The sequence below is a fragment of the Microcaecilia unicolor genome, chromosome 9 (genome assembly GCF_901765095.1).
Source record: "Microcaecilia unicolor chromosome 9, aMicUni1.1, whole genome shotgun sequence".
Classification (NCBI taxonomy): domain Eukaryota; kingdom Metazoa; phylum Chordata; class Amphibia; order Gymnophiona; family Siphonopidae; genus Microcaecilia; species Microcaecilia unicolor.
This window is the reverse complement of record NC_044039.1, coordinates 30,370,021-30,388,903: the sequence shown is the minus strand read 5'-3', so window position 1 is coordinate 30,388,903 and position 18,883 is coordinate 30,370,021. Positions and strand designations below refer to the sequence as shown.

The 18,883-nt window shown below is 46.5% G+C and overlaps 1 protein-coding gene across 1 annotated transcript in view; it reads left to right on the top strand.

The window, feature by feature from the left end:
- Positions 1–284: 284 nt before the first annotated feature.
- Positions 285–18,883, top strand: part of CHPT1 (choline phosphotransferase 1) — a 59,077-nt gene continuing 40,478 nt past the window's right edge. The window contains exons 1-3 of the mRNA XM_030215414.1: positions 285–605; positions 11,806–11,953; positions 18,225–18,366. Of these exons, the coding sequence (XP_030071274.1) occupies positions 381–605; positions 11,806–11,953; positions 18,225–18,366 (515 nt within the window). The 5' untranslated portion in view covers positions 285–380. The remainder of the gene's footprint in view (positions 606–11,805; positions 11,954–18,224; positions 18,367–18,883) is intronic.

Here is an 18,883-nt window from a genome sequence, read left to right as displayed (position 1 = left end):
ATTAATGATGTCATTCGTATGCAAATGACTTAGTAGTAGTTAGTAGTAGTCTGAGGGATGCCAAATGGTTGCTGCAATCAAAGCCAAACAATTAGATCCTGACCACCATCGGTGGCTACTTTTACTGAAAAGCTGGCCACTTTCAGATGGTCTAGTTGCCCTGATTATTCGGAGGGGAGGGGGTGGCTTTGAGTAGAAATAATAAACCCTGTCCACGCCCGTCCCTCCCTCCCTCTCTCCACGGGAGTCGCTCAGAGAGGAGGGCGGCGTTACAAGCCCTGAGCGCCCGGCCTCCGCATTTCCTGCTCCGGCGCTATTGCGGCGGGCGGAAGAAGCGGCAGAGGGAATGCGCAGGGCTCCCCGGCGGGGCGGAGGCGGCCATGGCTTCCCCGCTGACGGCGCAGCAGCTGAAGCGCTTGGAGGAGCATCGGTACAGCGCAGCGGGCTGTTCCCTGCTGGAGCCGATCATGCAGCCCTACTGGAACTGGCTGGTGCAGCGGCTGCCGCTCTGGCTGGCCCCTAACACCATCACCATCGTGGGCCTGCTGCTGAACATCCTCACCACCCTCCTCCTCATCTACTACTGCCCCACCGCCACCGAGGAGGTAAGAGCAGAGACCCCCCCCCCCCCAAGCCCCGGGTGGCTCGGGCTGCTCAGAAAACCAGGACTGGAGGGGGTTCCCCAAATTTCCCTATGGATCTTCGGACTTCTATTCCAAATCCACGTTCTCCTCCTGGGATACACAGTAACCACGAAGTGTTTCCTAATTGCTATCCCAAGACACAGGCGTATTTTCAAAGCACTTAGCCGTACAAAGTTCCATAGATTAGTATGGAACTTTGTGAAACCTATGGAACTTTGGAAGGCTAAGTGCTTTGAATTTGTGTTTAAAATTTTAAGAAGTGATTTAGACGTCTCAGCTCATGTGCTACAACACTGTTATGTGGGGTTATGTAAATAGGTATCACAACATTTAAGAGCTTTTTCTGTGTGACAGGTCCAGCGATGCGAACTTTGTTGGCAGTGTATATTAGAAACAATTCCAGATGCAATGTAATTCTAAAAACTTTTAAATCATTATCTGTCTCTTACAGTTTTATCATTTAACGCAAAATTTAAAGTAGCAGCAGGTTTGGGGATTCGATTTAAAACTGTGGCAGGAAATGAAGGGAAACATCACAGGGACAGGCAGAGATGACTGATGTGTTACGATGTACAGTTTCTCTATGAATCTGTTTAATTTTGATATTATGTATTTTACTCATTTATGTGTGTCTTTTGTACTCCACGTAGGTATAAGCAGAATAGAAGTGAATAAACTAAACTTTTATTGAAGTACTAGTAAAAAAAAAAGGCCCATTTCTGACTCAAATGAAACGGGCGCTAGCAAGGTTTTCCTCGTAGTGTGTATGTTTGAAAGAGTGTGTGTGTGTGAGTGACTGTGTGAGTGTATGTGACAGAGAGAGTGACTGTGAGGCATATTTTCAAAGCACTTTAGGAGGCTAAGTTCCATAGGTTTCTATGGAACTTTGGGAGGCTAAGTGCTTTGAAAATGAGCCTCTGTGCGAGTGTATGTGACAGAGAGAGTGACTGTACGAGTGTGTGTGACAGAGAGAGAGACTGGGTGCGAGTGTGTGTGTGTGTGTGTGTGACAGAGAGAGAGACTGGGTGCGAGTGTGTCTGTGAGAGAGAGTGTGTGTGTGTCAGAATGACAGTGTGTGCGAGTGCATATGTGAGACACGAGTGTGAGAGAGAGTGTGTTTCACACAAATACAGTGTGTGTGTGGGAGAGAGAGCGAGTGTGAGAGTATGTGTGCGATATACAGACTGTGCAACCGAGAGTGTATGAGACCGAGAGTTTGCAGAACCCCCTTCCCCCCCTTCCACCCCTGTCTGAGTTCCAGAAACCCCTCCCACTTCTTCCCATCTGAGTTCCAGGACCCACTTCTTCCCATCCCCCCTCTCCCCATCCCGCTCTGCCTCTCCCCCCTCTCTGAGTTCCAGGACCCCCTCCTCCTTCTTCCCCTCCCCCTCCTCCTCCCCCTTCTTCCCATCCCCGCCGCTACCCCCTGATCCAGACCCCCCTTCTAGTTCCAGGACCTGCCCCTCCCCTTCCAGTGGTTTTCTAGGAACCCCCTTCCCCCCCCCCTCTGTCGTTTCAGGACCCCCCTCTGTAGTTTCAGGACCCCCTCCCCCCCGTGTCGTTCCTGACCCCTTCCCTCCCCTGAAATAGAAGTGAAAGAAGAGGCTGTCTGAAGCGGCGTCCCTGCGTGCAGGAGGTAAAAACTTTTAAGCAGCCGGCTCTTACGAAGGGGAGGGCTAGAGAGGAGGGAGTGGGAGGGGGGTCCTGAAACGACAGAGTGGGGGAATGGGGGTCCTGGAAGGACAGAAGGGGGGGGAAGGGGGTGTTTGTGGCGCCATTATCTTCTACTTACGCGCTCCACATTTTCCTCCCGGAGCTCCTTCAGCTGCACTATCACTACTTCTCACCTCCAACGTTCTGTGTTGCCTGGGACCGTGGCTCCCTCGGAGTTGGTCTGCTACGACGACGTCATAATGCTGCCAGTGACGTCTCTGTCTGGTCTACGGAGCCTACCGCACCACCTCCGAGGGAGGCACGGTCCCAGGCAAGACAGAACGTTGGAGGTGAGAATTATTATATAGGATAGTCTTTCCCCCTTCAAAAGCAACCCATCCCGAGACGTTCTCCCCCCTCTGGAATTTGTCCTAGCTTTTATTTTCTGTATACGACAGCCCTCTGCTGACTAGTGAGCCACATAAACTATCCCTTCACTTAGAATGTTGAGTCACTTTGGGGGGGTCGATGCTCAGAACCAAATGTGGACGCTAGAGGTAATTAACGCCGGACTGGCACCTGTATTAGTGAGCGCAAAACGCTCAGAGTCTGTAGCGCGGAAGACAACATGTGCGCCAAAGATTAGCATTAATAGCATGCTAATGTAGTCAAATGGTAGGAATGAAGTCATTTCTATTCCTTTCCAGTGCTCGGAGAACAGCGCACAAAACAAAGCCGCCTTACCCCTGAACAAAAATAACAGGTGTTAGGGCAGTGGTTCCTAAACCTCCACCTCCAGCCAGTTAGGCTTTCAGGATATCCACAATGAATATTCATGAGAGAGATTTGCATGCAGTGGAGGCCGCCTTACCGCTGGAAAAAAAATAACACCAGCTCAGAGCAGGGTGCTGGGGTTTCTTTTAAAATTTGCTGGATTTTATATAATTTGGGAGCAGAAGGAAGCCAGTGCGAGTCAGAGCAAACCCCAGAGTGAAAGCACACATTGGTGACTGTTTTCTGTGTTTAAAATAAGCCTTCCAAGTGTAATGTCCCCTCGGTCCCTTGCCCCCCCCTAGGAGGAGAGGACACTTTAACCCTCAGAGATAAATTCCTAGGCTGAAATGAGAGAGACAATTCAGACTTAGATTTGGCGCAAACCAGTAACAATCTTTATTGGTATTTCTCTAACCCAATACAAAATAATTGTTCTGCTGCAGGTTGTCACCTAGAAAAGCCAGGCGCAACGAGTGAATAATGAAATCTGCTCAGCAAAACTTTCTCAGTTTTCATTGCTATACTGTTACAAGTTTCATTTCTCCTAAATCATGTGATTTCTCTTATTCTTACTTTATTTGTTCATATGTGGATTTTCCTGTTTTCTTCATTACACAATAGGATCATTTTAAGCTATTTTTTATATGTATACAAAAATGGCAGTTTCCTCTATTCTATCATCCTCTCCCACTTGTGTTCACATGCACACTTAGTGGCCACTGGTTAATCCCTTATCAGTAAACATGATCCCAGCGTGCAAAAACAGCAAACAAACAAGTTATAGCAAACACCTGGTGTCCTTCTCTCTGAACACATATTTTTGGAGGAACATCTCCTTCCTTGGAGAGTCCTCAGTCTCTCTTCACCTCCAAGGTTATATCCATTTGTATCTGCCAAATATGGGCCGCGTATCCTCAGTTCCTCCTGTGTTTCTCCTTGACGTGTGACCAAACTGATCAAACACTCTTGCTTACATACAGCTGCAGGGAGAAACTAAATTTATGCTGATGACAGCAAATCTGAGGGCTAGGAGGCCCATCTTACAGGCCTAGTATAGGGAGGAATGTGCACAAGTTAAAAGAAAAAGAAACGCTTTTATATTTAAAGGCACAGAAAACAGACACCAGTGTGTGATTCACTTCAGGTTTGCCAGGCACAAATGCACAGGAGCTGAACTTAACCACAAAAATCTTGTGCGCATGTGCCAAGGACATCTCCCCCCTCCCCCTTTTGCTTTTACAGCATGCATATAATTTGAATACAATTTCCTTTGAACATTGGCGAGCTAGGTTTCTGCTCTGTTCCAGCGGTTTAGGTTCAGTGCTGTTGGCTTACTGCAGGAGTGCTGAGCATCAGCCCGTTTCAGAAGCACGGAGCTCAGCAGTGGTCACAAACAGGCTTATTTTCGAAAGTGATTGCCGGCCATTTTCTGACATAAATCGGGAGATGGCCGGCGATCTCTCAAAAGCGGCAAAATCGGTATAATCGAAAGGTGCTTTTTTTGACACCTTCGCCGCTTTCCCATCGCCGAGCCGGTGAAAGTTGAAGGGGGCATGTCGGCGGCGTGGCGAGGCATGGGCGTGGCTACCAGATGGCCGGCGTTCGCGGATAATGGAAAAAAAAATCCGGCATTAATCAGTATTTCGCCGGGTTTACTTGGTCCTTTTATTTTCATGACCAAGCCTCAAAAAGGTGCCCCAACTCACCAGATGACCACCGGAGGAAATGGGTAATGACCTCCCCATACTCCCCCAGTGGTCACCGACCCTCTCCCACACTAAAAAAAAATAAAAACCTTTTTTGGCAGCCTCAAATGTCATACCCAGTTCCCTGACAGCAGTATGCAAGTCCCTGGAGCAGTTTTTAATGGGTGCAGTGCACTTCAGGCAGGCAGACCCAGGCCCATCCCCCCCTCTCTGTTACACTTGTGGTGGTAAGTGTTGAGCCCTCCAACCCCCCCCCCCCCCTCAAATCCCACTGTACCAACATGTAGGTGCCCCTCTTCACCCATAAGGACTATGGTAGTGGTGTAGAGTTGTGGGGAGTGGGTTTTGGGGGGGATTTGGGGGGCTCAGCACCCAAGGTAAGGGAGCTATGCACCTGGGGAAGTATTTGTATATTTTTAAAAAAATTTTAGAAGTGCCCTCTAGGGTGCCCGATTGCTGTCCTGGCATGTCAGGGGGACCAGTGCACTACAAATGCTGGCTCCTCCCGCAACCAAATGCCTTGGATTTCGCCGGGTTTGAGATCGCCGGCATTTTTTCCCATTATCGCTGAAAAACAAAACCGGCCATCTCAAACCCGGTGAACTCTGGCATTTGGCCGGGCTAAACCGTACTGTCGGGAAAAAAAAAAAGATGGCCGGCCATCTTTTTCGATAATACGGTTCAGGCCAGCTGTTGCGCCGCCGCCAAAATAGATCACCGGCGACGTTCGATTATGCCCCTCAAAGTGTCTTAAATATGTCCTTGTGAAAGGACTCCTAAACTTCATAAGAGATTTCACATCGTCCCACAGGAGAATCCATACAGCAGCACTGCTAAATCCGGGGCACCTTGTGCAACTATTGCAATCCAGTGTAATCTGTAATACTGTCAGGTTTGACTGAAATACTGATCATCCTTTGAACAGGTTGCTGGGAAGGGAGGAACCACATGTGGCTGATGCACGCTGAATGAAATCAAAGGTTATATATGTAATTGCATAATTGCTTTGTTGTAATTAATGCTTTCTCTTTGTATATTAAGGCCAATATTGTAGCCTTTAGCCTGAAGAATTTGTCTGCAGGCATAAGTACATAAGTAATGCCATGCTGGGAAAAGACCAAGGGTCCATCGAGCCCAGCATCCTGTCCACGACAGCGGCCAATCCAGGCCAAGGGCACCTGGCAAGCTTCCCAAATGTACAAACATTCTATACATGTTATTCCTGGAATTATGGATTTTTCCCAAGTCCATTTAGTAGCGGTTTATGGACTTGTCCGTGTCACTTGAACGGGAATCAAAGGCTCAGTTAGAAGCGCCACTCGAACTGGACTCAGAGGCTTGACTGGAAGCATCACTTGGACTGGCATCGGAGGCTCGGTTCGAAGTGCGACTCGGACTGGACTCCGAGGCTTGAGTGGGAGCATCACTTGACCGAGGATGGAAGGCTCAGTTTGAAGCGCCACCCGCACTGGCATCAGAGGCTCGGTTAGCAGCGTCACTCGGGCTGGACTCCGAGGCTTGAATGGAAGCACCACTTGAACTGAGATTGGAGGCTCGGTTAGATGTGTCCCGTGGACTGGACTCCGAGGCTTGAGTGGAAGCGCCACTTGACCGAGGATTGGAGGCTCAGTTTGAAGCGCCACCTGAACTGGAATTGGAGGTTCGGTTAGCAGCGTCACTCGGGCTGGACTCCGAGGCTTGAGTGGAAGCGCCACTTGACCGAGGATTGGAGGCTCAGTTCGAAGCGCCACCCGACAGGCGGCAAGCAAAGCAAAGTCCAGGTCCAGGCAAAGGTTCAAAAGGCAGGCGGCAAGCAAAGCAAAGTCCAGGTCCAGACAAAGGTTCAAAAGGCAGGCGGCAAGCAAAGCAAAGTCCAGGTCCAGACAAAGGGTCAAAAGGCAGGCGGCAAGCAAAGCAAAGTCCGGGATCAGGCAAGGTTCAAAAGGCAGGAAACCAGCAAACGCAGAATCAGGTCCAGACAAAGTCTCTCAGGCAGAAGTGCACAAGCACCCACGTACCAGGGCCTAAGACGATGCAAAGGCAAGGGCTGAGAGTAACAAAATGGCTAATAAGCCCAGCAGCACCTGGAACTCAGCTGCTGCAATCACCAGGCAGTTACGGTGCTGTGCAGGCTCAAACACAAGCAAACCTGGCAGCCTGGAAGATCTGGACCGGCCTGAGCCGAAATCGGGAACGGGTGATGGTCCATAGCAGCCACCCGTTCTGGCCACCAGTGGGCGAGGAAAGCACAGATGTAACATAAGGATAGATCTAGATTATCATCCTTCTGTATTGGAGTGAATACTATCCTAACAAAAGAGGGAGAAAGCATTCTCTAGGATAAAGCAGTATTCACATTGTCTATCAACCAATGCACCACATATGAAGTAATATCTTTAATAATGAAGGACAATTATCTATTGGACAATGAGTAGTAGTCACAAAGCCTGTCAACCATTGCACCATATATGAAGTAATATGTTAGTAACAGTGAAGGACAATTATCTATTGTACAATGAGTATTAGACAATCTTTTGACAATATTTCTAATTTCTACCTCAGTCACCATTCTAAAAGAAGACCAAAATTGATCTGCAGGTTTACTATCAACCTTTTTTTTTTCTTATTATAATCACTAATATCATCATAGTATTCTATCCAGCTTATAATCGAACGAGAATAACGCCCAAGTTCCGACCTAAATCGGGAGATGGGCGTTCTTCTCACAAAAACAAATAAAGCGGTATAATCGAAAGCCGAACTTTGGACGCTTTCAACTGCACTCCGTCGCGGATGCGGACAAAGTTGACGGGGGCGTATCGAAGGCGTGTCGAAGGCGGAACTGGGGCGTGGTTATCGGGCGAACAGAGATGGGCGCCCTTCGCCGATAATGGAACAGTTTTGAGCTAGAATTTAGGACACTTTTCCTGGACCCTGTTTTTTGACGAATAAGGCCCCCAAAAGTGCCCTAAATGACCAGATGACCCCCAGAGGGAGTCGGGGATGACCTCCCCTGACTCCCCCAGTGGTCACTAACCCCCTCCCACCACAACAAATGATGTTTCACAACTTTTTACTTTCACCCTCAAATGTCATACCCTCCTCCCAAGCAGCAGTATGCAGGTCCCTGGAGCAGTTGTTAGGGGGTGCAGTGGACGTCAGGCAGGTGGACCCAGGCCCATCCCCCCCCCTACCTGTTACAATTGTGCTGCTTAATGCTACTAGTCGTCCAACCCCCCCAAACCCACTGTACCCACATGTAGGTGCCCCCCTTCACCTCTTAGGGCTATAGTAATGATGTAGACTTGTGGGCAGTGGGTTTTGAGGGGGATTTGGGGGGGCTCAACACCCAAGGGAAGGGTGCTATGCACCTGGGAGCTCTTTTACCTTTTATTTGGTTTTTGTAAAAGTGCCCCCTAGGGTGCCCGGTTGGTGTCCTGCCATGTGAGGGGGACCAGTGCACTATGAATCCTGGCCCCTCCCACGAACAAATGCCTTGGATTTATTCGTTTTTGAGCTGGGCGATTTCATTTTCCATTATCGCTGAAAAGCAAAAACGCCCAGCTCACACCTTGACGAATAAAACATGGGCGTCTTTTTCTTTTAAAAAATACGATCCGCCCCGCCCCTTCACGGACCCGTTCTCGGAGATAAACGCCCATGGAGATAGGCGTTTCTGTTCCATTATGCCCCTCCAAATCTCTTGGAAAATAATTATATATTAATCCAATCTTTTGAGAAAGATAAGATGCCAAATCCTGTGCCTCAGGTTGCATGGACTCTAAATCAGAGACATCAGAGTTCTTAATGCAGGATTGCATAATCAAATCAGGTTTATCTATTCCAATCAAATTCAAATAATATTCTCTTTTTGCTTTTTTAATAGCAGATTTATATTGAGAGCCACGTAGGTGCATATGCGTGCCCTACATGTGTCAATTTTGAACTGCTGCCCGGCTACCTGGCCTGGGCGGTAATTTCATTTTTTACGCACGTCCACTAGGCGTGCCGGAAAAGTTCTGGCACACGGCGCTAACTGTGCTGTAATCGGCATTGTACGCTCGTAGACCATCACTGCCCGGTTAATGCGTGAGACTTTACCGCTAGGTCAGTGGGTGGTGGTAAGGTCTGAGGCCCAAAATGGATGCACTCCAATTTTTTATTTTGCCGCGCGTCCATTTTTGGCCCCCAAAAAGGCCTCTTTTGCAGGCGCAAAGGCCATTTTTCAGTGCACCTTAGTAAAAGGACCCCTGAGAGAATCATGTCCACCGTTGTTGTGTTGAAGCGACATCTCCAGATCTCCTCCAGTTTCATTCTAATTTGTGACATTCACGCTTTAAGAATCTCAGTTCTACTGAGTACGAAGATTTTTTTTATTCCTGCTTAATTTCTTATCTCAACATGGTGCAATCTTATCTAGAATTGTTTGTGTAGGTTCTAACCAAACATTTCTAGACACTTGTACATCTGAAAATTCCAGTGATAAAGACCAACTCATTCATTCCCAAAACATTTTAGAGTCAATCTTCCCTCTACTTGACAGAGATTTCTATACTGATCGATAAGATGTATGAGAGAGCAATACATTCAATGTGAAATGACATAGATAATGATCAGACCAGCGTACTGGTTGCCAATCATAATGAGTTATCAAACAGTTATCATTAGCTAAATCTAGCGAATGACCCTTTTCATGTGAAGGATAAAGGTAGGAATAGAGAAAGAACTAATGCAAAAAAATAAAAAAAAAATCATTGACATCTTCATTAGAGTTATTCTAAAGGTAAGTTTCATATCCTCTACTATTAATATGGAACATGACAAAATAGCATTTTAAATAATGTCATATAATTTTAATCTATTCCTAGACCATAGCCCTAATGGTTGTAGAGTAGTATCGCCCTTAAGTTGAGAACACAAGAGTTCCAAACCTAACTCACAACAAAAGTATATTTCCTCAGTATCCAAAAAACCTTTTATAAGTCATTGCCACTCCCCTCCCCCTTCTTTCCCTATTTACATTAATAATTTTATAACCATTGGGGCATAATTCCAGTAGAATAGGATCTGACCCAGATTTGTAGACAAGTTTCAACAAGAAATGCTATCCCCATATCAGAATCTCCTGTCATAAAGCCTTATTACGTACCAATCTAACACTCACATAAAAGAAATTTAGGAGTTTCCACGTCTATAGATCTTGAATCTGGAAGTATGTTTCTCAGAAACTTCCTATTCAATCTCTCTCTCTTATTCTGCTTAGGTGGTCTATTATGTAGTACAACTTCAGTCATCTGAGACATTCTTTCTGCACAATTGATCACATTCTTTTCTGATACAGAGATATAGGAGTATGTTTACTTTTATGCATATTAGATAATCTCAACTGAAACTTGTTCATAGGTTTCAAACCCATTTCCAAATAGTCCTGTTATGGCCACAAGCCATAAGAGAGTAATCAATACCTACTTCATAACTGAACAATCTTCACTTGAAGGATGACAAATAGAAATATTAAATTAATATCCAAACACCACTTCAGGTGCCATGCAAAGGCGCTCGCTAAGGTACGCACCTTCAACTTGCACTTTAGACGGCGTGCCGCGTCCAAATCCCCCGCAGCGCCTGACGTGGACATGGGTGGGTGGAGCTAACTCCCACACCTTCAATAGGATTACCCAGAATAGAGGTAGAATATACTCCCACACCTTCAAGATGGAAAATCAAGATTCAAAGTTCAAAAGAATCAGGTAGTGATCTCACTCACAATGCTTAAAAAGCAAATAGTGCAGCAATCGGCAGCGATCCAGGAACAGTCTCCTAGTAAAACTGCAAAGGGGTCATTCAAATGAATGCAGTATGGGCAGGTCATGGGCATTGTGATCAAGGAGGTTTAATTGACAGGAGATGGCGTCATATGATGAGACTGAAGCCGTAACCACTATTGATACACTCAAAACAAAGCAAACTATTGATCTGTGCCAAGCCACACATAGGTAGTCCTTATCTCTAATAAGTGTTTGCTATTGTTTTGGGTGACTCAATATGGCAGCAAGCTTTGCCTACTGGCTTCAAACCAGATAATTGGCCAAGCACACTCCCACCGTCTCCTGTCAATTAAACCTTGTCACAAAACACCTAGCCACCTGCCTGGGGTTACCCCGCAGCCACTTAGAGGGTTTATCCCCAGCAAACCTTTTAAGGCACTGGCTATCCAACTGGACCAGCTTTTAACTTTTTACAGATAGACCACGCATAAGTCCCTTACTTTTAACAATCTTTTGCAATTGTTTTTAATAGCGTTTGCCAGGGCCGCCGAGAGACTGGGCCGGGCCCGGGGCAAGACCGCCCCCTCCGTCCACCACCGGGCCGGGCCCCCCTGAATTCAAATCATAGCACCTCACCTCGACCTCGCTCCGTGTGAAAGAAGCGCAGCAGCGGCAGTCTGCACATCGCCTCCCTTCGGGCCTTCCCTCCCTGTGTCCCGCCCTTGAGGGAAGGACACAGGGAAGGAAGGCCCGAAGGGAGGCGATCTGCAGACTGCTGCTGCTGCGCTTCTTTCACAAGGGTCGAGGTGAGGCACTATGATTTGAATTCAGAGGGCCCGGCCCGGTGGTGGACGGAGGGGAGCGGGTGGAGGGGACTGCGGCGCCGGGCCCGGGGAATTCTGTCCCCCTGCCGCCCCCCTCTCGGCGGCCCTGGCATTTGCTATTGTTTTGGGTATACTAAAACTGTGGCAAGCTCCACCTACTGCCGGCAGCTCAAGAAGGTTGGATGAAACAGGAGACGAAGTGAACCTAGCTAGTCTATTGACTAGCTAGGTTCACTTCGTCTCCTGTTTCATCCAACCTTCTTGGTGGAATGTATGCAAAAGGTGGAGCTCTGTGCAATCATGTGACCTGTCTGAATAGAGAGTTGGTGCACAGATTTTTAAGCCTGTCACATTACCGTTTGTGAGGCCAGGCATCACTCTGAAAAATTTTAGTGACATCCTTATGGTGACATCTGTGTTTTTTTTTTCCTTTAAGGCTCCGTTTTGGGCATTCCTTTTATGTGCTGTGGGACTTTTTACTTACCAGTCACTGGATGCTATCGATGGGAAACAAGCCAGAAGAACAAACAGCAGCTCTCCTTTAGGAGAACTGTTTGACCATGGCTGTGACTCGCTGTCCACAGGTAACTAGATAGATAGCTAAAAAGACCAATGCGTCATATCCTCAACTTTCTTAAGAACAGGTGACGTCCCTATGTGTTCGTAATAACACATAGCTTGCCTGCAGCAGAACTTTAGGGCCCTTTTACTAAGCCACGTAGGCGCCTACATGTGCCAAATTGGAGTTACCACCCAGTTATCATGTGGCACTTACGGTAATTTCAATTTTGGCGCGCGTCTGCTATGTGCGTCCGAAAAATATTTTTTATTTTCTCTTCTGATAGCACCGGAAATTGTATGCACTGGGGTTAGAACGTATTGGGCCGGCGGTAGTTCCAGCTTTAGTAAAAGGGCCCCTTATAGAACTGCTACTAAAGATCCAATATTTCTAGGAGAGAAGAGTTGAATGTATCTGGACCTTTGTAAAGCTACTCAGGACCGGAGGAAGAATTTCTTATGATGTGCTCTGAGGCTTTAGCCTTGGGGGCAACTTATGTGTTACGTTTACCTTGAAACTGTTTCCTGAGATATGCGGGAGTGAAATGTAAATTGGGAGGGTTCATAATATACATAATTTTTCCCAGTGGCGTTCCTTGGTTGGCTGGCACTCTGGGCGGATCACTGCTGCGCACCCCCCCCCCCCCCCCCCCCCCCCCCCGGTGCATCACTGTCGTCCACCCCCCTGCGCATCACCTCCAAGCCCGCCCCCCCCGGGTGCATTCTTCCTATCTGCTGGGGTGCAGGGAGCAGCCGTGCAGCTGTCGGCTCCGCTGGTTCCCTGCTTCCTCTGCCCTGAAACAGGAAGTAACAGCAGAGGGAGTAGGGAACCAGCGGAGCCGACAGCTGTGCGTCTGCTCCCTGCACCCTTCCTGCAGCATGCACCCAGGGCGGACCACCCCCACCGCCCCACCCTCGGTACGCCACTAATTTTTTCCTAGCTTCTAAGAAGGTAGGGGTACAGGTTTCTACATCAATATTCTGAAAGAAGTACTGAGTGAGTGTTTTTCTTTTCTTGGATTTTTTTTGTTCTTTTGTTTTTTGGTTTGTTTTTTTTCATTTGTTAATCGCTAATTCATGCTTTTCTGTAATCAAGGTGTATTTTTTTGTTATTAAGAGTTTTATAAGTGTACAACAAGAAAATCAGTAAGCAACAATAAAACAAGCATAAATATTAATATCAAGGTGTATTCTTGATGATATCTATTATAATAAAATGCACCCTCAACGTTCTGAGGACACTGACGTCACTGCAGGCACTCACACACCGGTTCGTAACTTCATGGTGGTGAAGCCACAACACTCACCATGTCTGCATGCCCCGCCCTCACGTCACACGTGTTGACGTCGAGGGCAGAACACGAAAACAAGGCAAATCAACGCACGGGGAGCAGTAGGGAAACACGCACAGCGTGTTTCCCTACTCCTCCCCTTCCAACAAATCCCAGCCGCAAACGACGACGTGCCCGTCACCCCGGCCCCTTTCACCACATCGCCCCGCCCCTTTCAAGGTACCGGCCCGCCCCCAGTACCACACTCTTCCCCTCATCACCTTCCCTCCCCCCTGTCACCTCCCATCCCCTTACGCCACAATCCCTGGTGGTCTAGCGGTACCTGTTCGCTCGGGCAGGAACGAAGGAACCCCCGCTTTCCTGCCCGGAGCGCTGCTGCTAGCTGCCTGGCTGCATCGTGTCTGAGTCTGGCTCTCGGCGAAGCAAAATGGCCACCGAGAGTTGAAGCTGCCTCGCGAGACTTCAACTCTCGGCAGCCATTTTGAAACGCCGAGAGCCGGACTCCCACACGATGCAGCAAGGAAGCTAGCAGCACCGCTATGGGCAGGAAAGAGGGGGCTCTTTCTTTCCTGCCCCGACCGAACAGGTATCTCTAGACCACCAGGGAGACAAGCGTAAGGGGAGGGGAAGGGAGTCCGGTGCCGGCTAGGGCCCGTTTCATCAGCGGCAGAAACGGGCCTTTTTTACTAGTTTCTAAATAAAAAAATAGTTTTAGGAGACCTGTGAGAGATGAGAGTGATTTGAACAGAGTATTTTTTTGCATGGATATTATGCTTCTAACATAGTAAATGGCAACTGATCTAGTCCTAACCATCGTACCCTCCCCCCCCCCCCCCTAAGGGAGCATACACCTTTCCATTCCCTCCTGGCCACAGAGTTGTTTGTTACATTATGTGCAGATTACACTCCTTCACAATTAAACATCAGCATAACAAACAGGGCAGATGACAACCACCACCACGCCAACCATACAGTCTTGTAGCATAATACGTCACCATGCCAGTAGTGAGCAGAGGACTCTTTGCACAATGGGCCTATGACTGACAGGTGGTAAGATTATGTAGATTTTTGTTACTGTGAGGTTGTGTAAATGGTGCTTGCCTATTGAGAGTGAAACCAGTAGGAGACTGAAAGCTGTAATTAACTATTTATTTATTTAGATTTTGCTCACACCTTTTTCAGTAGTAGCTCAAGGTGAGTTACATTCAGGTACTCTGGATATTTCTCTGTCCCAGGAGGGCTCACAATCTAAGTTTGTACCTGAGGCAATGGAGGGTTAAGTGACTTGGCCAAGATCACAAGGAGCAGCAGCGGGATTTGAACCGGCCACCTCTGGATTTCAAGACCAGTGCTCTAACCACTAGGCCACTCCCCCATTCCCCACTAGACCTGTGTTTCAATTGCCTTGGAGACACCAGGGAGCAGGAAGCCCTTTGACCTCAAAAGACTTCATCCATTTTAGAAAAATAAGTTTTAAGGACCAAATCTGTCTGTTTCCATAGCAAGTCACCAAGAGGACAGCCTGAGAGGAAATTGCATTTGAAGAAGATTCCAGAAATGCTTCTAAATCAAGAACACGCTTTGGACCCCTAAACCTCTTACCCACTGTAAAGACAAAACATACTTTTTCAAATATTTTTGAACCCTTCAGAGGTGGCACTGTTCAAATATACCTACTACTTAAAAGGAACACCTGCACACCATATTTCTTCATGAGATCATTTTATAGGGTTTTTTTTCTAGCTTTCGTTTAATTTCAGTTTCAGTGTATATCAAAGAAATGCCTCACGCGTGCTCAATTTCATTAAAATCAAGCACATACAACGTGAGGGGATTCAGGGCAGGCAATGCTGGTGGAGAACAGCTGTGGAGAAAGGCTTCTGCTGGCAAGGGTTGAGGAACCCTGCCAGCCAAACCAAGGGTCCTGGATCCAATTTGGGGGGGGGGGGGGGGCAGAGGCCCCCAAGGTCCTCCAGGTCCCCCTGTAGCTACAGTGGGGGAAATAAGTATTTGATCCCTTGCTGATTTTGTAAGTTTGCCCACTGACAAAGACATGAGCAGCCCATAATTGAAGGGTAGGTTATTGGTAACAGTGAGAGATAGCACATCACAAATTAAATCCGGAAAATCACATTGTGGAAAGTATATGAATTTATTTGCATTCTGCAGAGGGAAATAAGTATTTAATCCCTCTGGCAAACCAGACCTAATACTTGGTGGCAAAACCCTTGTTGGCAAGCACAGCGGTCAGACATCTTCTGTAGTTGATGATGAGGTTTGCACACATGTCAGGAGGAATTTTGGTCCACTCCTCTTTGCAGATCATCTCTAAATCATTAAGAGTTCTGGGCTGTCGCTTGGCAACTCGCAGCTTCAGCTCCCTCCATAAGTTTTCAATGGGATTAAGGTCTGGTGACTGGCTAGGCCACTCCATGACCCTAATGTGCTTCTTCCTGAGCCACTCCTTTGTTGCCTTGGCTGTATGTTTTGGGTCATTGTCGTGCTGGAAGACCCAGCCACGACCCATTTTTAAGGCCCTGGCGGAGGGAAGGAGGTTGTCACTCAGAATTGTACGGTACATGGCCCCATCCATTCTCCCATTGATGCGGTGAAGTAGTCCTGTGCCCTTAGCAGAGAAACACCCCCAAAACATAACATTTCCACCTCCATGCTTGACAGTGGGGACGGTGTTCTTTGGGCCATAGGCAGCATTTCTCTTCCTCCAAACACGGCGAGTTGAGTTCATGCCAAAGAGCTCAATTTTTGTCTCATCTGACCACAGCACCTTCTCCCAATCACTCTCGGCATCATCCAGGTGTTCACTGGCAAACTTCAGACGGGCCGTCACATGTGCCTTCCGGAGCAGGGGGACCTTGCGGGCACTGCAGGATTGCAATCCGTTATGTCGTAATGTGTTACCAATGGTTTTCATGGTGACAGTGGTCCCAGCTGCCTTGAGATCATTGACAAGTTCCCCCCTTGTAGTTGTAGGCTGATTTCTAACCTTCCTCATGATCAAGGATACCCCACGAGGTGAGATTTTGTGTGGAGCCCCAGATCTTTGTCGATTGACAGTCATTTTGTACTTCTTCCATTTTCTTACTATGGCACCAACAGTTGTCTCCTTCTCGCCCAGCGTCTTACTGATGGTTTTGTAGCCCATTCCAGCCTTGTGCAGGTGTATGATCTTGTCCCTGACATCCTTAGACAGCTCCTTGCTCTTGGCCATTTTGTAGAGGTTAGAGTCTGACTGATTCACTGAGTCTGTGGACAGGTGTCTTTCATACAGGTGACCATTGCCGACAGCTGTCTGTCATGCAGGTAACGAGTTGATTTGGAGCATCTACCTGGTCTGTAGGGGCCAGATCTCTTACTGGTTGGTGGGGGATCAAATACTTATTTCCCTCTGCAGAATGCAAATAAATTCATATACTTTCCACAATGTGATTTTCCGGATTTAATTTGTGATGTGCTATCTCTCACTGTTACCAATAACCTACCCTTCAATTATGGGCTGCTCATGTCTTTGTCAGTGGGCAAACTTACAAAATCAGCAAGGGATCAAATACTTATTTCCCCCACTGTATGCCCACTGCTTTGAACTATGCCGTGCATACTTCCCCCACTTGTTACCTCTTCATCCAGGTTATAGGTTTCATGTTAAACAAAAACAAAGGAAGAAGTCTGGACATATTGATAATGTAATGTGTAGCTTGTCCATTTTGACTAGGGATTGAAAAATATTTTAAACTTTAACCAGAAAGATATATAAGACATTCTAAGGATGCAGTCCTTTTTAGAGGGTAAATTTCAAAGACATTTCTGTAGCTAAAGCAGTCCTTTGCATGCTACCCACTGTAAAGAGAGGCGGGATTGGGGAAATTTCTTTCATACACTATTCACTGAGACTCGCTCTTACCAGAGACATTTACATGCAGTGAAATGAAAGAAATGATCCCTGAAAGTATAATGGAGGGTGCTGCTGCTATCGATAGAGATATAGATGGATGACAATGGTGAGCACGCATGCAAGAACTTTATTTCTTGAAGCATTTCATTGGCATCCTCTTCTGAAGCAAGCAACCTGACAAGTGTGGAGGACTGTACACTTTTGAACACATATTATTGGACTCCTAATACATCGAGTTGAAACATGGCCTTGTTAGTTTTTAATGAAATGTATAGATTATTTTAGTATTCCATTTTCTGATATGCGGTTATGAAAATAATCTTTTGGATATTATCTTTACCTCTGTTTTTTTCACTTTAGGGGTTGCTACTAATATTTGCCCTGGGCTCCCTTTGCTCGTTTTGGTGTGAGATGCCTGCAGCAGACATAATGCCATGTGCATAATGCCTGAAGTGTTTTACAGTAGATAATGGTTTGATTTTTAGTAGGAGGATGCCACAGTCTCAGCTATGCAAGATTTCAAGGCAGCAGAGTTGCTTTCACCAGCAGCAGACCATACTGAGATGAGATGTATTTAATGAAGAAGAAATGGTACAAGCAAAAAGCATTTGCGTCATAGTAGTTTGTTCCATTTCTTTGTAGTGAATCAAGTGGGCTCAGTATGAAACATTTTGTAGAGAGTTTGGTTGGGCCTTGCCTGATAGGAATTTTTCCCAGGCCTGACTCACTTTTTCTCTTCACCTAAGAGTTCAGTATTTCTTCACACCTAAGTTTTCAGCATTTCTCCACCTGTCCTAGGCATGTTATCTGGCATTAATCACAGGGAGGTGATGTATGCCTTTCAGTGCTGTGTACACCTTTATAGTGCAATATAAATGATCAGTAATCTGAAGTGGGGATTGCTAAATGCCAGGTTTCCTCCCTTCTTTACATGACCATCAACCCACAGTCTGAGCGACAACTGACAGGAAGTTTTAATGTACTTTTGACATTCCATATGTAGTACTTTTTTTTTTTTTCTTTTCTTGTCTATTATTTTCGTACTTTCAAAAATAATTTTGTTACTCGCTAAGTACAAATGTGTCTTCCTTGCAGTGTTCCTTGCAATTGGATGCTCAATCGCTGGTCGGCTGGGAACTAATCCAGACTGGCTGTTTTTCTGTTCTTTTGTGGGAATGTTCATGTTCTATTGTGCCCACTGGCAGACCTACGTATCTGGGACATTAAAGTTCGGAAAGTAAGTAGGCTTTATGTTGAATGTTCAGCCATGTTTGATGGATGCTTTTAAATACAGCCACATTGTGTGAAGAACATCATACACTCTGATTGTATTAGGTATACAAATAGAATCAAAAACGACATGGGATTAATCAGTGAACCCTGGTACCCTTCTCATTTATTTATTTATTTGTTACATTTATACCCCACATTTTCCCACCTATTTGCAGGCTTAATGTGGCTTACAAGGTATCGTAATGGCAATTGCCATTACGGTTGATAACAAATACAAGGTTGTGTTATGGTCACAGGTAGAAGTGTTTCAGGCGTCATGGGGTCGAAGATAATAAATTGTCCAGTACGATCATAGATTATCTTGTGTTGCTGGGTGTGGAGATTTATGTTGGATCGGTGGGATAAGCTTTTTTGAAGAGGAGGGTTTTCAGTGATTTCCTGAAGTTTAAGTGGTCATGTATTGTTTTACAATTGTTTTCAGATATTATTTTAACTGACACTGATTAGTCCCACGTTTGATT